The sequence below is a fragment of the Silurus aristotelis genome (genome assembly GCF_946808225.1).
Source record: "Silurus aristotelis genome assembly, chromosome: 5".
NCBI lineage: Eukaryota > Metazoa > Chordata > Actinopteri > Siluriformes > Siluridae > Silurus > Silurus aristotelis.
In genome coordinates this window covers 10,675,184-10,695,170 of record NC_139578.1, presented here as the reverse complement: position 1 = coordinate 10,695,170, position 19,987 = coordinate 10,675,184, and the positions used below count along the sequence as shown (strand labels likewise).

Here is a 19,987-nt window from a genome sequence, read left to right as displayed (position 1 = left end):
GCGACATAACATTAGACCAATTAAATTTCCGTATTGAAACGAAAAAACACACTTCACCTGTGTTCTGAGCTGCACGGCATCGGGAGAAAAAACTTTCACTGGTGGCGCACGACGATGACAAAAGATAAACTCCCGAGAGAAATACGGTGGTACCTTGAACTACGAGTTTAATTCGTTCCGTGGACAAGTTCGTAATTCAATTTGCTCGCACATCAAATCAGTTTTCCAAATTAAAAATACTTAAAATGGCATTAATCCGTTCCAACCCTCAAAATGACACCCCGTTTTTATGTTTCATGTTATTAATTTGGAAAATACATTTCTAAATAACAAATCTTGTATAAAAACATAATAGAAAGAGTATGTAAAGATATAATAAGGTTTCATCCAGTGTATTTTACTAAAAGATGAGACGACTTGAGCTAACGAATATGCCGTTGGGTGTGTGTGTGTGTGTGTGTGTGGAGGGGGGGGGTAAGAGGCGATAAGCGGAGGCGGAGGGAAAACTCGTTTTTTCTATCTCTACTGTACACTACGTATCCCTAAACTTTAACATTTTAACATTTTATTCTTTGCTTATCTTAATTTTTGTCACAATCTTCGCTTTCTGGCTTCGCTTCGCCATCTAGCAGCGGCGTCTCGAGCTCGTGCTTCAATTTTTTGCTCACCAAACAAAGCAAAAAGATCGACCGTGTGACCGCTCGTACCTCGGAAAACTCGTACATTAATGCACTCGTAGGTCAAGGTACCACTGTAGTTGTGAAAGGAAGGAGGAAGACAGTGAACAATGACTTTCTTGGTCGGCTACTGTTTAGATACAAGCCGTTTTAACGAGTTGAGTCTGGGTCAAGAGAGAGCTCACTAACTCCAGTTGCAACATAAATCATATAAGCACAGACAGGTTTCCAAAACTCGTGCTTTTTTATTTTTCTTGGCAACAGCGTTATGCACATAACATATTGCATTTAGTGTCTTTCGTTAAAGCCTGTGTAAAGTTAATTAGTTTCAGTGTAGAGAAAGTTCATGCGGCTTATAGACAGGTGCGGCTTATTTATGTTAAAAATTAAAATCTTTGTCAAATTCAGTGGGTGCGGCTTACATATGGGTGCGCTTTATAATCCGGAAATTACGCTAGTGTAATTAAGCTTTTTTGCTTTTCATTTTTAATTTTCATTCAAATATATTTGCAATCCAATTTAGCCTAACCATACAACTGAGCCGTTGAAAGTCAAGGTTCTTGCTCAAGGACTCGAACATTCACAGCCATTTCATATATTAAACCATGTTTACGTTTGAATAAAACCCACAATACATTTTGCATTGTAAATCTGAGGGATGTCTGAGGTCCATAATATCTTTTCTTTATGTTTTACACTTCTAGAAATAGATATAAATGTCGGGGCCATAAAAAAAATATTTAAAAACAATACATTTAAAAAAAAAGAATGTCATCTCCTTTAGCACATACCGGTTGAGACTGTTGAGAAAAAATGCCTACAAAAGATCCTTTTGTAGGCCACCAGTGAGGATATTCCTGCTGTCTTATTTGATAAATGCTCTCTGGTTTGGTTGTGTGTTATGGATGGCAGCTCCATTACATACAGCAGGATTGAGAGCATAGCTTCTTGAACTCTGTCATGACTCATCACTAATCTATGGTTCTGTTAGAGATCTCGCACTTCTTCTTGTCATCTACCACCATAATCTGTCTTTTCTCATTTTAAATGAGTAGACTCAACTTGAACCACACTTTTGTTTTACAATTTTATATGGCTACATTAACTATGAGAATTATTGCAGCTGATGCTCCTCTAGTTATGCCACTGAGAGGCCTTTACTGTATGTGTAAAAAGTAGGATTGAATCATGGGAAACACACAAATGTATTGAATATTATAATATTATCATATATAAATAATATTATATCGAGTATTGTAATATTGCAATTTCCCTTCACTGGAACTAAAGGACCCAAACATGTTCCAGCATGTGTGCACCTTGCGAGCGCCGTAATGGTACGGCTTACAAAGTTTTAAATGGAAATTTTTAAGAATCCTGATCTCAACCCCACTATGGGATTAACTGGAACACCAACTGAGCCCCAGACCTACTTACCTAACACCAGTGGCTGATCTCGTTAATGCCCTTTTATCTGAATGTACGCAAATCTACACAAAGAATAATGAGGATTACATCTGGAACAAGACTTTCAGCAAACATTTATGGGTATGATGATCGCGTGTCCACATGCGTTTGGTCGTATGTGCTGTATAGCACTGATTATGCACAGAAATCATAAAATATCCCTTTTAAATTATAATAATAATCATTGTATTGTCTTCTGATTCTCTGAAGTGTTACAAAATAAGGCAGTTGCGTTATTTATTTATTTATTTATTGCTTTTATTTAGTACGTAATTTTGCTTTGAAAGGGTGTTCATTTAGAAAAACATATAAAAAAAAAAGCAGGTTATCAGGCTGTGATCAAGTCTTTCAATTCGAAACCCACAAAGCAAAACCGAGCGACAAAAGTCTTTATTTTTATTTAGGGGGTTATGTCTCCCTCTAGAGGTTACTACGTATCTCTGCAGGTTAAAATATCTGTATTTAATAAATAAGATACACGTGTGTGTGTGTGTGTGTGTGTGTGTGTGTGTGTGTGTGTGTGTGTGTGTGTGTGTGTGTGTGTGTTACACATGTTTTATTGATAATCATGTAAATACAATATAATCCTGTAAACTAAATCCCTAAATTTAAAATAATACAGTTATGGAAGTATGTTTCTGTTTTATTTTGACCTAATAGCAATTATTTATTAATACAGCCATTTCTGTATTGGCTGATTTATTTGTGTATACACTCTACAACTATATACCCAGCCATTAACGTTGCACAAGCCAGTGCACTCTTTGTGCAGGTCCCAAGCCTGGATAAATGGGGAGGGTTGCATTAAGAAGGACATCCAGTGTAAAACGTGCCAAATCAAATATGCGGTTCACGATTTAGAAATTTATAATGGATCGGTCGAGGCCTGGGTTACCAACGACCGCAGAGACATGTGTATTTTATGAGGAAGTCAGGTGTGTCATAGAAGTATGTGAGGGTGGTGCAGGACATGTATGAGGACAGTGTGACAGCAGTGAAGTGTGCAGTAGGAATGACTGGTTTAAGGTGGAGGTTGGGAGGATCGGCTCTAAGCCCTTTCCTGTTTGCAGTGGTGATGGACAGGTTGACAGATAAGGTCACACAGGAGTCTCTGTGGACTATGATGTTTGTGGATAATATTGTGATTTGTGGTGAGTGTAGGGAGCAGGTTGAGAAGAGCCTGGAGAGGTGGAGGTATATGCTGGAGAGAAGGGGAATGAAAGTCAGTAGGAGTAAGACAGAGTACATGTGTGTGAATGAGATGGAGAGCAGTGGAGGGGTGTAATTGCAGGGAGAAGAGGTGGAGAAGGTGGAGGAGTTCAAGTACCTGGGGTCAAAAGTACAAAGTAATGGAGAGTGTGTTAGAGAAGTGAAGAAAATAGTGCAGGCAGGGTGGAGTGGGTGGAGAAGAGTGATAGCAGGAATGATTTGTGATAAAAAAAGAGTATCTGTAAGAGTTAAAAATGAGATATTAGGCATAGCTAAATTGAAACTGGTGAATGTGGTTTACAAAGCAGACTCTTCAACTATTCATGTGGAAAAACATTGCATTGTTTGAGTGACAGTTTTGTGGGTGAAACAAAATTGTTGATCAGTGAGGCCAAAGGGGAAATGGCCAAAATGTTTTGAGCCTCCAGGATCAAATATGTTCAATAAACGCTCTTTAACCCATGAGCAGAAAAGCATTACGACATGCACAACCTATCAGGCCTCGAGGTGGACCAAACTGGATGGTTGAATATTTGAAAAAGGACTTTTCCCAGTGCTTATTAAAATAAAAAACAAACTTAATTAGGCATTGCGGTGATCTTCGGGTAATTCGAAGGATAATTATACTGATAGCTCTCTGTAGTAGACTTGGTTCAGAGATAGAGAGATAGTACAGGGTGAAAGTTTCTTTTTTCCCCCTTGAAACGCGATAAATTATTTATTATATTCAGATCAAGTAGACATTAGAGATAATTTCCTAATAGATATAGAGAACACTGAGGTAGTTCCAGAATTTGCATGTCTGAAACTGAACCCATCTGAAACTGAGATAAATGTATACCTTCACGACTACTAGTTTATTTACAATAATTGTAATTAAAAGCAATTATTTTATATATACTCTGATGAAAATTCAACCCCTTGCTCGGCTTTAGATGGGGGGGGGGGGCTTTGAATCACGTGACTAAGCTCTGACGTCAGCGTCAGCCTACTTCCGGGATTTTTGGGGTGGTTCGTTCTGCTGTTGTCAGGAAGCCCGATTTGATTATTGTTTTTAGGATTTCCTACATTTTAAACCAACAAGAAAACGAGTCAACATGAACCGCATTTTCGGGAAAGGAAAACCTAAAGCACCACCTCCCAACCTTACAGACTGCATAGGAACCGTAAGTATTTAGTTTATTCTACTTTTAAGAGCTGTCTGAGGAAATAAACAATGAAAGTGACCCAGTCGCTGTTATAATAATGTTGGGGGGTTTGTAGTGTCACACAATAGGGTCGCTAAAATGAATGGCTCTTTATTGAAAGTGTTTTTTTGTGGGTAAAACAAGTCACATTTTGGTGTATTTTTTTTAACCGTAATGTTAGCTTAGCTACTTAAATAGAATTGCTGTATCGGTCAATGCTACATCTTGACAGCTAGCCGGCTTGCTAACTGTTTTTGTCCCTCGTTGCGAATTTTGCTGTGTCATGTGGCGCTGTGCTTGGAGATGCAAATAGACATATAGGATTTTATTCTTATAGGTTTAAAAGAATATATATATACATATGTGGCAATAAAGTTACAGTGAGATATATGGATGTCCGGTCTGATATATTGTTCTCTTGTTGCCTTGACTGCTGGCCCTGACCCAGCAGTGTGTGTGTGTGTGTGTGTGTGTGTGTGTGTGTGTGTGTGTGTGTGTGTGTGTGTGTGTGTGTGTGTGTGTGTGTGTGTTATATAGAGACTTCTTAATAGTTTTCACACGAGTATATCATCATTGATTAATTTCCCAACGTGAAAATATTAATAAACAATTTCACTGATTTCTTTTTCTGAAGAAACAAATCCTCCATTTTGGATACACACGAATGACATTCCACCCTGAATGACGTGAAAACGTGTTCCAGGAAGGAGTGTGTTCAATAAACACTATTCACAAACGTGTTGAGCTGAAAAGCATGTCGTCAGGCCTCGAGGTGAACCAAACTGGATGGTTGAAAATTAGGGGGGGGAGTAATTTTTTTTTTTCCCCCAGTATTTTATTACTGCCCCCACCCTCTCCACAAGAAAATCCACCCTGAATGCATTCCATTGTTTACAATTGTCACGTAACTTTTAGTCACGTCCTGTATTGAATGCAGTTAAGAAAAAAATTGGTTTAACCAATTTCACTGATTTGTTAGGGTTAACAGTTCCATATATTACCCACAATGCCGTTTGACTGCCACTGCTGCAGCGCCGCTTTAATCTTTATCCAGCTCTGTTACCTCCTGTACATCTGTACATTCAGCTGAAGCAGATGAAATAACATCTTGTCCGCTTCCAGACAAAATGCTTCACATAGTCATTTGCTAGATCTGTAACGAAACAAGCCGGGTCTCTACTGTGAATCGGCACGACTGTGTAGTACTGTGTGTCGAAGTTGAAATGTGTATATATTTGAATATAGGATTCTGGATGTCAATGGAAAACGATGAATGCTTTTAGAAGCTGAATGGATCCTGAGCTTTATCTGCTGCGTTCGAGATTTCTTTAGTCGTTTTGAACACCACGACATGGGAAAAAAGCACCAATCAACCTCGATAGCATCACAGTCATATGCACAACACACGTTTTAATAAACACGTTTAATCTTTCAGGGTGGAGTTTACTTTTAATTCTCCTGCTCCCACCCTTTATGTTGAGGGTTATACTCCTATGTGTCATGATCATGCACTAGCGTTTTTTAAGCAGGTATGTCACCGATAGAGCTCCGTAGATCATAATGGATGGTTCGTGTGTTAAATAGTTCCTTCAGTGTAAAAGGGCGTGTTGATGTCGTGTGACCAAACCGGTCACACATGTTTTTGCAGGTGATTGAATCATAGTGTCAGACAGCAAGACACTGTTATGTGCAATCAAGAAAAATGTCACCACATATCTGATTATAATAAATATATAATATCTTGTCACTGTGAGTTTCGACGACAATTTCTTTAATTTCCCCCAAACCCCAGGTTGATTCGCGGGCTGAGTCCGTTGATAAGAAGATATCCAGACTCGACGCTGAATTGATCAAATATAAGGATCAGATAAAAAAAATGAGAGATGGGCCATCAAAGGTAAGAGAAGTAAAAGGACAAAAAAAAGGACATCCTTATTCATTTATTTATCGGATTTTTTCACAAATAATAGTTAAAAGAGGAAGTAAGGAGCGAAATTTATGTCTGAGTGAAAATTTGCATCCATTTTTAATGCACTTGAACATTTACAAGTAAATGTAACTAAAATTCGGTTCTACGGTTTTAAATAGATTTGTTAATGTAGTACTCGATAAACGGAAAACATAAATTAGCAAATTGGTTGCTGGACAAAATAGAAACTAAACAAGTCGTCTGTATTTGGACAATGTAAAGCTAACTAAAAGTAAAAGGAGTAAGAATAGTTTTTTGGAAATGCGAAAGTTTTCCACTAAACAAACCATCTAAATTCTACTAATAAAGTATAATTACTTAAATATGTTTCAACTTTATTGCAGAAATCTCCTCACATGCATGTCTGATGCTTGGAAATACTGCTGTTTAATGTTAGAACTACTTGAATCATTGACGATGGTTAGGAGTGCGAGAACTTCTTCTTCTTCTTCTTCTTTCGGCTGCTCCCATTAGGGGTCGCCACAGCGGATCATCCGTCTCCATACCACCCTGTCCTTTACATCTGCCTCTTTCACACCAACTACCTGCATGTCTTCCCTCACCACATCCATGAACCTCCTCCTTGGCCTTCCTCTTTTCCTCCTACCTGGTGGCTCCATCTTCAGCATTTTTCTACCAATATAATTCATGTCCCTTCTCTGCACATGTCCAAACCATCTCAATCTCGCCTCCCTCACCTTGTCACCAAAACATCCTACATGTGCTGTCCCTCTAATAAACTCATTTCTAATCTTGTCCATCCTCGTCACTCCCAACGAAAACCTTAACATCTTCAGCTCTGCTACCTCCAGCTCCACCTCCTGTCTTTTACTCAATGCCACTGTCTCTAATCCATACAACATCGCAGGTCTCACCACAGTCCTATAAACTTTCCCTTTCATTCTTGCAGATACCCTACTATCACAAATCACTCCTGTCACTCTTCTCCACCCACTCCACCCTGCCTGCACTTTTTTCTTTACTTCTCTAACACACTCTCCATTACTTTGCACTGTTGACCCCAGGTACCTGAACTCCTCCACCTTCTCCACCTCTTCTCCCTGCAACCGCACCCCTCCACTGCCCTCCCTCTCATTCACACACATGTACTCTGTCTTACTCCTACTGACTTTCATTCCCCTTCTCTCCAGCGCATATCTCCACCTCTCCAGGCTCTTCTCAACCTGCTCTCTACTCTCACCACAAATCACAATATCATCTGCAAACATCATAGTCCAGGGAGACTCCTGTCTGACCTCATCTGTCAACCTGTCCATCACCACTGCAAACAGGAAAGGGCTCAGGGCCGATCCTTGATGCAGTCCAACCTTCACCCTGAACCAGTCTGTCGTACCTACTGCACACTTCACTGCCGTCACACTGTCCTCATACATGTCTTGCACCACCCTCACATACTTCTCTGACACACCTGACTTTCTCATACAATACCACAACTCCTCTCTTGGCACCCTGTCGTACGCTTTCTCTAAATCCACAAATACACAATGCAATTCCTTCTGTCCTTCTCTATACTTCTCCATCAACATCCTCAAAGCAAATAAGGCATCTATGGTGCTCTTCCTCGGCATGAAACCATACTGTTGCTCACAGATGGTCACCTCTTCTCTCAGCCTGGCTTCCACTACTCTTTCCCATAACTTCATGGTGTGACTGATCAACTTAATTCCCCTGTAGTTACTGCAGGTCTGCACATCTCCCTTATGCTTAAAGATCGGTACCAGCACACTCCTTCTCCATTCCTCAGGCATCCTTTCCCCTTCCAGAATCCTGTTAAACAATCTGGTTAAAAACTCCACTGCCATCTCTCCTAAACATCTCCACGCTTCTACCGGTATGTCATCTGGTCCAACCGATTTTCCATTCTTCTTCCTTTTAATCGCTGCTCTCACTTCCTCCTTACTAATCCTATCTACATCCTGCTTCACCAACTCCACATCCTCCAACCTTCTCTCTCTCTGATTTTCCTCATTCATCAGCTGCTCAAAATACTCCCTCCATCTTCTCAACACACTCTCCTCACTAGTCAACACATTTCCATCTCCATCCTTTATTGCTTTAACTTGCATTACATCCTTCCCAGCTCGGTCCCTCTGCCTGGCCAATCGATACAAATCCTTTTCTCCTTCCTTAGTGTTCAACCTCTCATACAGCTCCTCGTATGCCTTTTCCTTGGCTTTCGCCACATCCCTTTTTACCTGCTGCCGCATCTCCTTGTACTCCTGCCTACTTTTCTCATCACTCTGTCGATCCCACTTCTGTTTTGCCAACCTCTTTCCCCTAATGCTCTCCTGCACTTCCTCATTTCACCACCACGTCTCCTTGTCTTGCTTCCTATTTCCAGATGTCACACCAAGTACTTTTCTAGCTGGCTCCCTCATCACTCCTGCAGTAGTTGCCCAATCATCCGGCACCTCTTCACCACCACCAAGCCCCTGTCTGACCTCTTCCCTGAACCTCACACTACACTCTTCCTCCTTTAGTTTCCACCATCTTATTCTTCTTTCAATCCTTACTTTCCTCCTCTTCTTCATCGCCTCCAAAACCATCCTACAGACCACCATCCGATGCTGTCTAGCTACACTGTCCCCCGCCAACACCTTACAGTCTCCAATCTCCTTCAGGTTGCATCTCCTACACAGAAGATAATCCACCTGTGTGCACCTTCCTCCACTCTTATACGTCACCCTATGATCCTCCTTCTTCTTAAAATACGTGTTCACCACTGCCATTTCCATCCTTTTAGCAAAATCTACCACCATCTGCCCTTCCACATTCCTCTCCTTAAAACCATACCTACCCGTCACCTCCTCATCACCGATGTTCCCTTCACCTACATGCCCATTAAAGTCTGCCCCAATCACCAATCGTTCTTTCCTAGGTACACTATCTACCACTTCATCTAATTCACTCCAAAATCTTTCCTTCTCCTCCATCTCACAGCCAACTTGTGGAGCATAGGCACTGATGACATTTATCATCATCCCTTCAACTTCCACCTTCACGATCATCACCCTATCAGAAACTCTCTTCACCTCCACTAAACTCTTACTGTACTCTTCCTTCAGAATCACCCCTACACCATTTCTCTTCCCATCCACACCATGATACAACAGTTTAAACCCACCTCCAATGTTCCTGGCCTTACTCCCTTTCCACTTGGTCTCCTGAACACACAGCATATCTACCTTTCTCCTCTCGATCATATCAGCTACCTCTCTCCCTTTACCCGTCATAGTACCAACATTTAAAGTACCAACCCGAACCTCTACTCTCCTACACTGCTCCTTTTCCTGCCGTCTCTGTAGACGTCTTCCTCCTCTCCTTCTCCTTCTTCGGCCAACAGTAGCCCAATTTCCACCGGTACCCTGTCGGCTAACGATACCTGTGGCGGTCGTTGTTAACCCGGGCCTCGACCGATCCGGTATGAAATTCTCATTTGTGATCCGCATATTTGATTTTGGCACATGTTTTACGCTGGATGCCCTTCCTAACGCAACCCTCCCCATTTACCGGGGCTTGGGACCGGCACTAAGAGTGCACTGGCTTGTGCCCCCCTAATTGCTGGGTTTATTAGGAGTGCGAGAACATTCATTGGATTTTGATTTGCTAATATTGTTGACCATTGTGTCTTTCAGAATATGGTAAAGCAGAAAGCAATGCGAGTGCTTAAACAGAAAAGAATGTAAGTATAATTTGCTATAGACCAACCTTTTTCTGCCATCGTAATTGGTTTTTAATTCTGTGTGTGGGGGGGCGGCCGTTCGCACGCAGGTATGAAGGACAGAGAGATCAGCTGATGCAGCAGTCGTTTAACATGGAGCAGGCCAACTACACCATTCAGACACTTAAAGACACAAAAACAACTGTAAGAACAGTTTCTTTTTTTTTTCCCCGAAACTCCCTCAGTTCTCTTCTGACTATAGTACTTATTAAGGTACAGCTAAGTATATTATGCTAACTGAAACACAAACAACAAATGCTTCTGTATAGTTATACTGATGTAGTAAAGAATCTTTCAAATTCAATTAGGATTACATTAGGAGTGTGTTGTTGTTTTTTTAAGCAAATAATCAGTATGTAATATTTGTTTCCTGTGAGCTGACTTAGCTACTTGATTGACTCCTGTTTGACAGGTGGACGCTATGAAGATTGGAGCCAAAGAAATGAAGAAGGCTTACAAAAATGTGAAGATTGATCAGATTGAGGTAAACAGCAAATTACACCAGGCAAAACAAGCCATATAGAGAAAACTTTCCTGTTATTATATAGTGTTGTACGAGGTGGTATACAAAAGTTTTGAGACTAGTGCACCAAAGATCCGGTCGCTTTCGTCGAATTTCCTCTTTCAGGCGCCTTAAAACCCAGCAGTGGAACTTACTATGGCCCGCGGGGACGTATTCTCCATGCACAATGCCGCGAATGGCAAATAAGACGATGAGCATGCACTTGGAAAAGCTATGGACCTGCCTTGTTTTTTTTTGTGTGGAGATAATGGGCGATTCCATTGTGAAGACTGTTGCCTCGTCTCAGGGTCGTACCTGTACACCCAGGTTTCGTCACCTGTAATGATACACCCTCGATATAAAGGACTCTGACGGAGTTTCCTCTGCTCCTGGGTCAGCAGCCTGGGGACGAACTTGGCAGCAACAGGGTACTCCGACGATCATCACGCATAAGTTGGCAAACGGTTTCGGCGGTGAAGCTCATTGTAGCTCATTGATGTTTCATCGTCTTCTAGTATTGTTCTACTGCTCTTAAAGCGCACATTCAGTTTCGTTCAGAATTTCACATTTGCTCTTTATTCTTGCTGTCCATAAAGAAATTGCAGACGTGGTAACGCACGTGGCCAGAATAGCATAATTATAATAGCATCATTAGTCTCAAAACTTTGATACTACCTTGTGTGTGTGTGTGTGTGTGTGTGTGTGTGTGTGTGTGTGTGTGTGTGTGTGTGTATGACCAATGATGTGATCTTATGTGCTGTGGATAAAACGTAACATGGGTTGTAGGATCTTCAAGACCAGTTGGAGGACATGATGGAGGATGCTAATGAAGTCCAGGAGGCTCTGAGCCGCAGTTATGGAGTGCCGGATATTGATGAAGATGATCTAGAAGCAGGTTAGTATATGAAGATGGAGGCTTTCTTTTTTTTTCAGTTATTGTATCAGTCTGAATAATTTTTTAGCTCAGCATCTGAAAAACTGGTGGATTTGTCTGATTTTTTTTAATAACTCCATTGAAATTTGATGTTTCCTCTGACCTTACTTATTCACCAGTCACTCACTCAGTTTTCTGACTGTTGTGTGAAATCTCAGATCAACCCATATGGTACCAAAATCCATGTTACAATCAAAGACTTAATGGTAGTGTAGTCCTCCCTATTGAAGCTTTTACTATTTACTTGTTTTATTTTTTTATTATGAATTTATGTTGTGCTTGTTAGAACTGGACGCACTTGGAGACGAGCTCCTTTTGGACGATGACAGCTCTTACCTCGACGAGGCCTCCTCAGCTCCAGCTATACCAGATAGCACTCCAGGAGAGAGAAGCACCAACCGGGTAAGTAGAAACACCAAAGTTGACTATATGGCTGAGATGTTTGCTTTAGATCTAAATATATCTAGTGGTGTTCTTTACTTTTTAATTTGCTTTGTCAGCAATAATGCATTCAGCATCTTTTCATTTTTTCCCCCGAAACAGGATGGAGTTCTGGTTGACGAATTTGGACTTCCTCAAATTCCAGCATCGTAAATACACAATGAACTTGTCTTAACTTTCTTAAAACGTATGCATCATACAGTACAATTATGCATCCGACATGTAAAACACTGCGATTCTTGCATTCAGTTTTGTAAAAAAAGGAAAAAAAAAAAAAAAAAAAGAAGAAGGGAAGGGTTCATATAAGATCAATTTCTCTGGGGGTTAATGATTTAAAAGTATTCACAACTGTAAACACAGCCAGGCTTTCTTTTGCCCTGCTTATGTTCTTGTCTAATAAGTAATAGTCACTTCAACTAAGTGTCAGGAGATAATCGTTAAAAGGAACTACAGACCTTTTTTTTGTTTGATTAACTTTTGATCATATATACAATTCTCTCTATTTTGTTTCTAAATAAAAGTACCTCAATGACTTTGTACAGCAACAATGGGTTGCCAGCTACCAACAAATAAATTATTCTATATTTGGCAATGTGGGTACAGGATTTGATTTTCTTGAAAAAGTGCTTCCCCCCATCCCATTATTAACAGTGTGCTACAATCTGAAGATAACATACCAACGCATATGATTCCATGAAACACGGCATGATCATGTGAAATTTCAGCTGAATTTAAATTCCTTATTATTTAATGATGAATGACAACATTAAAAAAGCACCATGGCCCTTTTGGTTTATTTAAACAAATAATTTATATAGTACTATTATAGTACAAGTCTGAAAGAAAAAAAAATACATTAGATACTAGGACATGATCATTAAAAAAGAAAAACAAGTCATCAGCATTGCGACGTGTGCGACGGTAATCTGTTTATGTATTGAAACAGAGGCAATTTGTGACTTTAGTATCATGAGTAGTCTTCATATGTTTGAGGGAATGAGTCTGCCATGAAACCTGCTGCATATGGAAAGCTAGTGATCACCAGGTCAAGCGGTAGGTGTGAGGGAAAATCTTCTTGTGCAGGTATTCCACGATGTTTACCTTGTCCTTTAGGTTTTCAAACTCGTAATAGGGAAGCTAAGGAGAAATGAAGGTGGGGCGTTAGCGTCTCAATTTATTTTTATAAACAATCCCGACTATGTACATGTCCATGCATTATTCACTTTTATGTTGCCCAGAACAATATATTTTTTTATTATATATCTCACACAAGAAAATGACTGAATAAACCAAACCTTGGCTATAAAACTTACCTGAACCACTTCATATCCAAGAATCTTTAGGTGTCGCTGCTTAATAGCCTCCTTCCCCAAAAGATGTCTGGCATTAGCAGCAAAGCGCTTCGGCCCATCAATACAAACAGCAATTCTGATTGTGTATATAAAGATATGCTTATTAACACGGACTCAAACATGAACCTACTCGAATATGTTATTTTAAACTCTATTACCTTTTATATACTTCATCAACATGGCTGGCCGGTAAGACAAAGCCATCTTCATCTACTTTTATCTCCACATCTGAAGAAAAAGGTTTTTTTTAAGACATTGATAAATAGTTTGTTGGCTTCTATAATCGCAGAACACGATGTTTTACAGTTTAACACCAGCTATTATTCGGCAAATGAATCTGGTGTGCTGGAGTAAACCGCTAATACTACAGAGCTTGTTCTCGCTGTACATAAGCATATTTATTGTGTTAAATAATAAACGTTTAGAATGTCTTCATACATTACCAAGTGTGTAACAATATGGTGTAAGGACTTTGGAGGCGAAGTAAGTTTGATCTCCCAGCAAATCCACGAGGCCATTCTTCACCCAGTTATAAAGGTGAGGGTCTGCCAGACTTTCCAATGAACACCCAGGATACAGAAATGACTTTACTCGCAGCTTGGGTAAAAATTGTGGACCCTAAATATTATTCCAAAAAAAGATTAAGTATTAAATAGGCATTTTGACTTGACCTGCTAGTTTAGATGTAGAGAAAGAATAAACACACCCGATAGAATGGACATTCCAGTTTCATAGTCATGTAGAGTTGTGTAAGCTGAGCCAACACTCCCTGATCCATTACACTGCCCTCTGACAGGAAACAAGACTCTAATTAAAAATATAATGTACGAATACTGTATACACTCAATTCAAAATTACTCCCTAGTAATTTGTTAGCTTCTCTAAATCCAGTGTAAACTTATTAGTAAGCAGGTGTACATCACCAGTGCCAATTCTGACCACAGCACCACAGAAGAATATACAGTGGGTACGGAAAGTATTCAGACCCCCTTAAATTTTTCACTTTTTGTTATATTGCAGCCATTTGCTAAAATCATTTAAGTTCATTTCTTTTCCTCATGAATGTACACATAGCACCCCATACTGACAGAAAAACACAGAATTGTTGACCTTTTTGCAGATTTATTAAAAAAGAAAAACTGAAATATCACATGGTCCTAAGTATTCAGACCCTTTGCTGTGACACTCATATATTTAACTTAGGTGCTCTCTATTTCTTCTGATCATCCTTGAGATGGTTCTACACCTTCATTTGAGTCCAGAAATTTTTGATTATACTGATTGGACTTGATTAGGAAAGCCACACACCTGTTTATATAAGACCTTACAGATCACAATGCATGTCAGAGCAAATGAGAATCATTAAGGTCAAAGGAACTGCCTGAAGAGCTCAGAGACAGAAATGTGGCAAGGCACAGATCTGGCCAAGGTTCCAAAAAATTTTTTGCTGCACTTAAGGTTCCTAAGAGCACAGTGGCCTCCATAATCCTCAAATGGAAGACGTTTGGGACGACCAGAACCATTCCTATAGCTGGCCGACCGGCCAAACTGAGCTATCGGGGGAGAAGAGCCTTGGTGAGAGAGGTAAAGAAGAACCCAAAGATCACTGTGGCTGAGCTCCAGAGATGCAGTCGGGAGATGGGAAAAAGTTGTAGAAAGTCAACCATCACTGCAGCCCTTCACCAGTGGGGCTTTATAGCAGAGTGGCCCGACGGAAGCCTCTCCTCAGTGCAGGACACATGAAAACCCGCATGGAGTTCTCCAAGATGGTGAGAAATAAGATTCTCTGGTCTGATGAGACCAAGATAGAACTTTTTGGCCTTAATTCTAAGCGGTATGTGTGGAGAAAACCAGGCACTGCTCATCACCTGTCCAGTACAGTCTCAACAATGAAGCATGGTGGTGGCAGCATCATGCTGTGGGGGTGTTTTTCAGCTGCAGGGACAGGACGACTGGTTGCAATCAAGGGAAAGATGAATGCGGCCAAGCACAGGGATATCCTGGACGAAAACCTTCTCCAGAGTGCTTTGGACCTCAGACTGGGCTGAAGGTTTACCTTCCAACAAGACAATGACCCTAAGCACACAGCTAAAATAACGATGGAGTGGCTTCACAACAACTCTGTGACTGTTCTTGAATGGCCCAGCCAGAGCCCTGACTTAAACCCAATTGAGCATCTCTGGAGAGACCTAAAAATAGCTGTTCACCAACGTTTACCGTCCAACTTGACAGAACTGGAGAGGACCTGCAAGGAGGAATGGCAGAGGATCCCTGAATCCAGGTGTGAAAAACTTGTTGCATCCTTCCCAAAAAGACTCATGGCTGTATTAGATCAAAAGGGGGCTTCTACTAAATACTGAGCAAAGGGTCTGAATACTTAGGACCATGTGATATTTCAGTTTTTCTTTTTTAATAAATCTGCAACAGTGTCAACAATTCTGTGTTTTTCTGTCAATATAGGGTGCTATGTGTACATTAATGAGGGAAATAAATGAACTTAAATGATTTTAGCAAATGGCTGCAAAATAAAAAAGAGTGAAAAATTTAAGGGGGTCTGAATACTTTCCGTACCCACTGTATATTTTGGTTTGAAAGAAAAGAAAAGAAAAGAAAAGAAAAGAAAAGAAAAAAAAGGTGTAGGTACCAGATAGACCCCCTTACCCTGAAGCTGTTGTAGGAAAAATGGGCTGAAGACCTTTGACACAAAGTTGAGTGGAAATCTCTGCAGCAGGGTACATGCATGCAGCAACTCGACCAGCGTTCGAGGCTGGAAGTGTGAAAAACGTGCATTGAGGACGGACTCCACCTTCCGGAAAAGTCGCCCAGCCTCCTGAGGTACGTATCCCACCGTTCCCAGCGCCACTATCTGCCGAGATACCTGGTCCGTGGTGTAGTCGTCTGCCCTGTACACAAAGCTTTCAGCCACCGCGTCAAAAACAGGAGGAGAAAAAATGCGCCGCCACCCGAAATATTGCATTACCCTGGTTACTGTCTCGGGATGAGCCGTGAAGGCTATTTTGGGTACATGGCGTTCCAGAGCCACGACGAGAAAGCGATCGCTGTGTCCATAGTACATAAGTGCATTCAATACATTAGACAGTTCTGTATCCGTAAAGCTCTCCACGTGACGCACGGCCTGTTTGCATAATGCTATCACCAGTGGGAGTGCCTGTTTTTGGCCCAGCATCATAAGAGCTCCTAATGTTTCACTGACTGTTATGGGGTCCATTCTAGTGGCAAGTCTGAGTGCTCTGGTGTTCATTTCATTCAGCAGTTCCTGATAACGTCCACCCTCACCCAACCCTGCAGCTAGCATTTTATAGATGAAGGTCAGCTCACTGGAATTCCAACGAGTTGGATCTTTGTCCTGGATCTGCCTCATAGCCTGGTCTAGGATGCCACAATCCGGCCCATTTACTGCGAAAAGCGCTTGCACTAACTCGCACAGCGTCCCGATGCTCAAGCGTCCTGTGTTTAGCCGCGCCTGGCTCTCAGACATTAACCTCATCACTAGGAAACTCTGTGGGTCTAAATACAGGCGTGTGGAGCCCAGCAGCGCTCTCACCACCACCTTGTCTTCTAGTTCGCCAGCTTTTTGATGTAACCTCATGCACAACTTGTTTAAAACCGGATCAGAGAGCAGCACCTCGGGCTCCTTAAGTCCTTTGGCTCCATCCTGCTCCAGATCAGCCAGTCGATGGAGAACAGCAACAGCTCCTGCACTTGAGAGATGTGGCGTGGAGTGTACAAGGTGCAAAACCTCTTGAGAAGTCTTGCAGGAGACGAGGCGCTCTTTAAAGGCACGTTCCTCATCAGAGCTTAGGCCATGCAACAGAGAGGTGAGCGCCCCTCCTGTCGAGGGGTCACCGGGAAGGATGGATCCGGTCACGAGAAAGAGAGGCTCGCGAGTCGTGATGCACAGCTTTCCCTCTTTAACGGGGAGAGCATGACGGCCGTCCTGGAACAAGGTGGGAACGCCTGGAAGGCATATGTGTTGTCTAACAGACACATTCAGAGTGGTGGGACAGAGCGGGTGAGGAAAAGCTGCTTGCCGCAGCACATGCAGCCTTCGCACCACTTTCAGAGCCATGAAAGAGCGCTATGACATCCTTCACCTATAGTGGTAAAAAAAAATACAAATAAATGTAAAAAAAAAAGGAATCAGACTGGAGAATTGTTTTATTTTTTTGAATGCCACTATTCAGTGTTACACGGCTATTACACGATGTGCCCAAACCCCTTCCTATGAAGGCCAAAAATCAAACAGGACAGTGGGCCATGGACCAAAATTAAATTAATAATGCATTATAGCAACCATTATATCAAAGTTGCCATGGCCCCTCTCATTTATTATTTTATAATATTAATGATCAAATGGATGGACAGACATAACACGACTCTGTAATCTGCATAACTTATGCAGTTTTATATTCAGTTATAATCAGTGAAACTACTAGTACAGTGGTATTACTAGTTTTATTAATTTACTAATTTATTGGACACGAGTTCAATGCCCAATTCTGTGATTCAATAAACTCTAATGAATAACGTGACGTTGGTCCTTACTATTGAAGTGTTATATATATATATATATATATCTTTATACCAGCACATGGACACTTTAATGACAAGCACACTAGGTCACTTTAATCTGTACTTGTGTCCATATCCGTCACACATATCCATCCATCCCTTCTGTTTAATTCATGTATGTGTATATACACTGAACAAATGTATAAAACGCAACACTTGTTTTTGCCCCCATTTTTCATGAGCTGAACTCAAAGATCTTTTTCTATGTACACAAAATGCCTATTTCTCAAATATTGTTCACAAACCTGTCTAATTCTGTGTTAGTGAGCACTTCTCCTATGCTGAGAGAATCCATCCACCTCACAGGTGTGGCGTATCAAGATGCTGATTAGCATGATTATTGCACAGGTGTCAATAAAAGCAAACTCTAAAATGTGATGTGTGTGTGTGTGTGTGTGTATGTATGTACCGGCAGCGTGGGTTCGCTCGTGCCTTTGAAATTTGCTCGTGAAACAGGGTAAGATTTTGCGAGCGAGGTCGCTCGTACAACAGGGTTTTACTGTATGTGTATGTATACATATTATATATATAAATATTATTCTTAACCTTTTTATACTGTATATTCAGAATATATTAATATACTGTTTATCTTTATATTGTGTGTGTAAACAGCCTTGTATTCTTACTGTTACATCGATAAAAATTGACTAAATAAAGTACTTTATGATAAACATCTGGAAAATAAGCTCTTAGACCCTAATACTTAGACCCCTACTTTGACAGCAGAAGGAGACTGTAGCTGCTATACATTTATTGGAGAAAATGAATTAATATCAAATACTTAAATAAAAACGGAGAAACGAATGCTTTTTGATAAATGTGCACATAATAATAATAATAGATTATTGTTATTATTATTATTATTATTATTATTATTATTATTATTATTAACAGATGTGGTGATGGACTTCATCACTTTCGTTGGCTGAAAGTCCCAAGTTGTTTCCATAACAAGATGAATTAAATATGTTTTGCACATTATCAGGCAGGTTATATGATCATAATGAACATTCCCACAGTCGCATTACAGCACTTTCAGGTGCCCTTGTGCCATTGAACTCGCACCCGGAAGCGGAGTTTCTCACCGAGTTTCATGTTCTGCAATCAGCATTTACAAAATTAGACTGGCGTCTCAACCGAAACGTTCAGACACCCTAAATACGACTTAAACTACAGTTATTAAAATATATACTTTACCCAAAGAGATCAGCAGCTGCTGAATGACTCGGCGTGCCATCTTGCCATTTTCGGAATCAATGTGCGCATGCGCGGTCTGTTGGATCCCTATTGGCTCAACTACGCTGTGGTAGGCGGGGCTAATCTAATCCACATGGTGCCAGAAAAGAAAAAAACCCTAGATAGGGTGCATTGAATGGAGACACGACCAAGGCAGCAATTCATTAAGTTCATTATTGGCTCGTGCGATGGCCAACATTTATAATACGTTTATTTGAGTGCTGCTTAAATATGGTTTGGTATAAAAACATTAGTGTTTATTAATAAATTCAGAATAACATTCACTGCCATGCATCATTAGTTGCATGTACAAGGAATGTGTCATACTGTGTTGATTTTAAAAAGAAAAAACTAGGTAAATAAAAGAAAGGAATCAATAAAAAGAGAAAGAGAAAATCTGAGAAGCCTCTTCCAGCATGTACAGAAATGTACAAAAAGCAAGCTCTATAAAAACATGGCTAATCAGCATTCAGATCTCAAATGGCCTGAGACAGAGCACTGACCTCAACCCCATTGAACACCTTTGGAATCAAACTGGATTGGAGATTGGTGGCTTCCTCTACATCTGCCTCTTCCCTTACCACATTCATAAACCTCCTCCATGCCCTTCTTCTTTTTCTCCTTCCTGGTGGCTCCATCCTCAGCATTCTTCTACTGATAGACCCCATGTCACTCCTC

General features: G+C 40.7%; 2 protein-coding genes across 2 annotated transcripts; one reads left to right on the top strand and one right to left on the bottom strand.

Annotated features, from left to right (window-relative positions):
• The first annotated feature begins 4,333 nt into the window (after nt 1-4,333).
• chmp5b (charged multivesicular body protein 5b) lies at nt 4,334-12,720 on the top strand. The gene is made up of 8 exons (XM_083542231.1): nt 4,334-4,519; nt 6,333-6,437; nt 10,166-10,212; nt 10,302-10,395; nt 10,664-10,735; nt 11,540-11,648; nt 11,974-12,089; nt 12,231-12,720. Exons 1-8 carry the CDS (start codon nt 4,451-4,453, stop codon nt 12,279-12,281), a joined length of 663 nt encoding a protein of 220 aa, XP_083398357.1. The 5' UTR covers nt 4,334-4,450; the 3' UTR covers nt 12,282-12,720.
• Nucleotides 12,386-17,570, bottom strand: fastkd3 (FAST kinase domains 3; the record flags this gene model as incomplete). The annotated part of the gene is made up of 6 exons (XM_083542173.1): nt 12,386-13,265; nt 13,442-13,556; nt 13,639-13,708; nt 13,924-14,098; nt 14,187-14,269; nt 16,142-17,570. The coding sequence occupies 6 exons, from the start codon at nt 17,568-17,570 to the stop codon at nt 13,167-13,169; spliced, it is 1,971 nt and encodes a 656-aa protein (XP_083398299.1). The 3' UTR covers nt 12,386-13,166.
• Between the last annotated feature and the right edge of the window lie 2,417 nt (nt 17,571-19,987).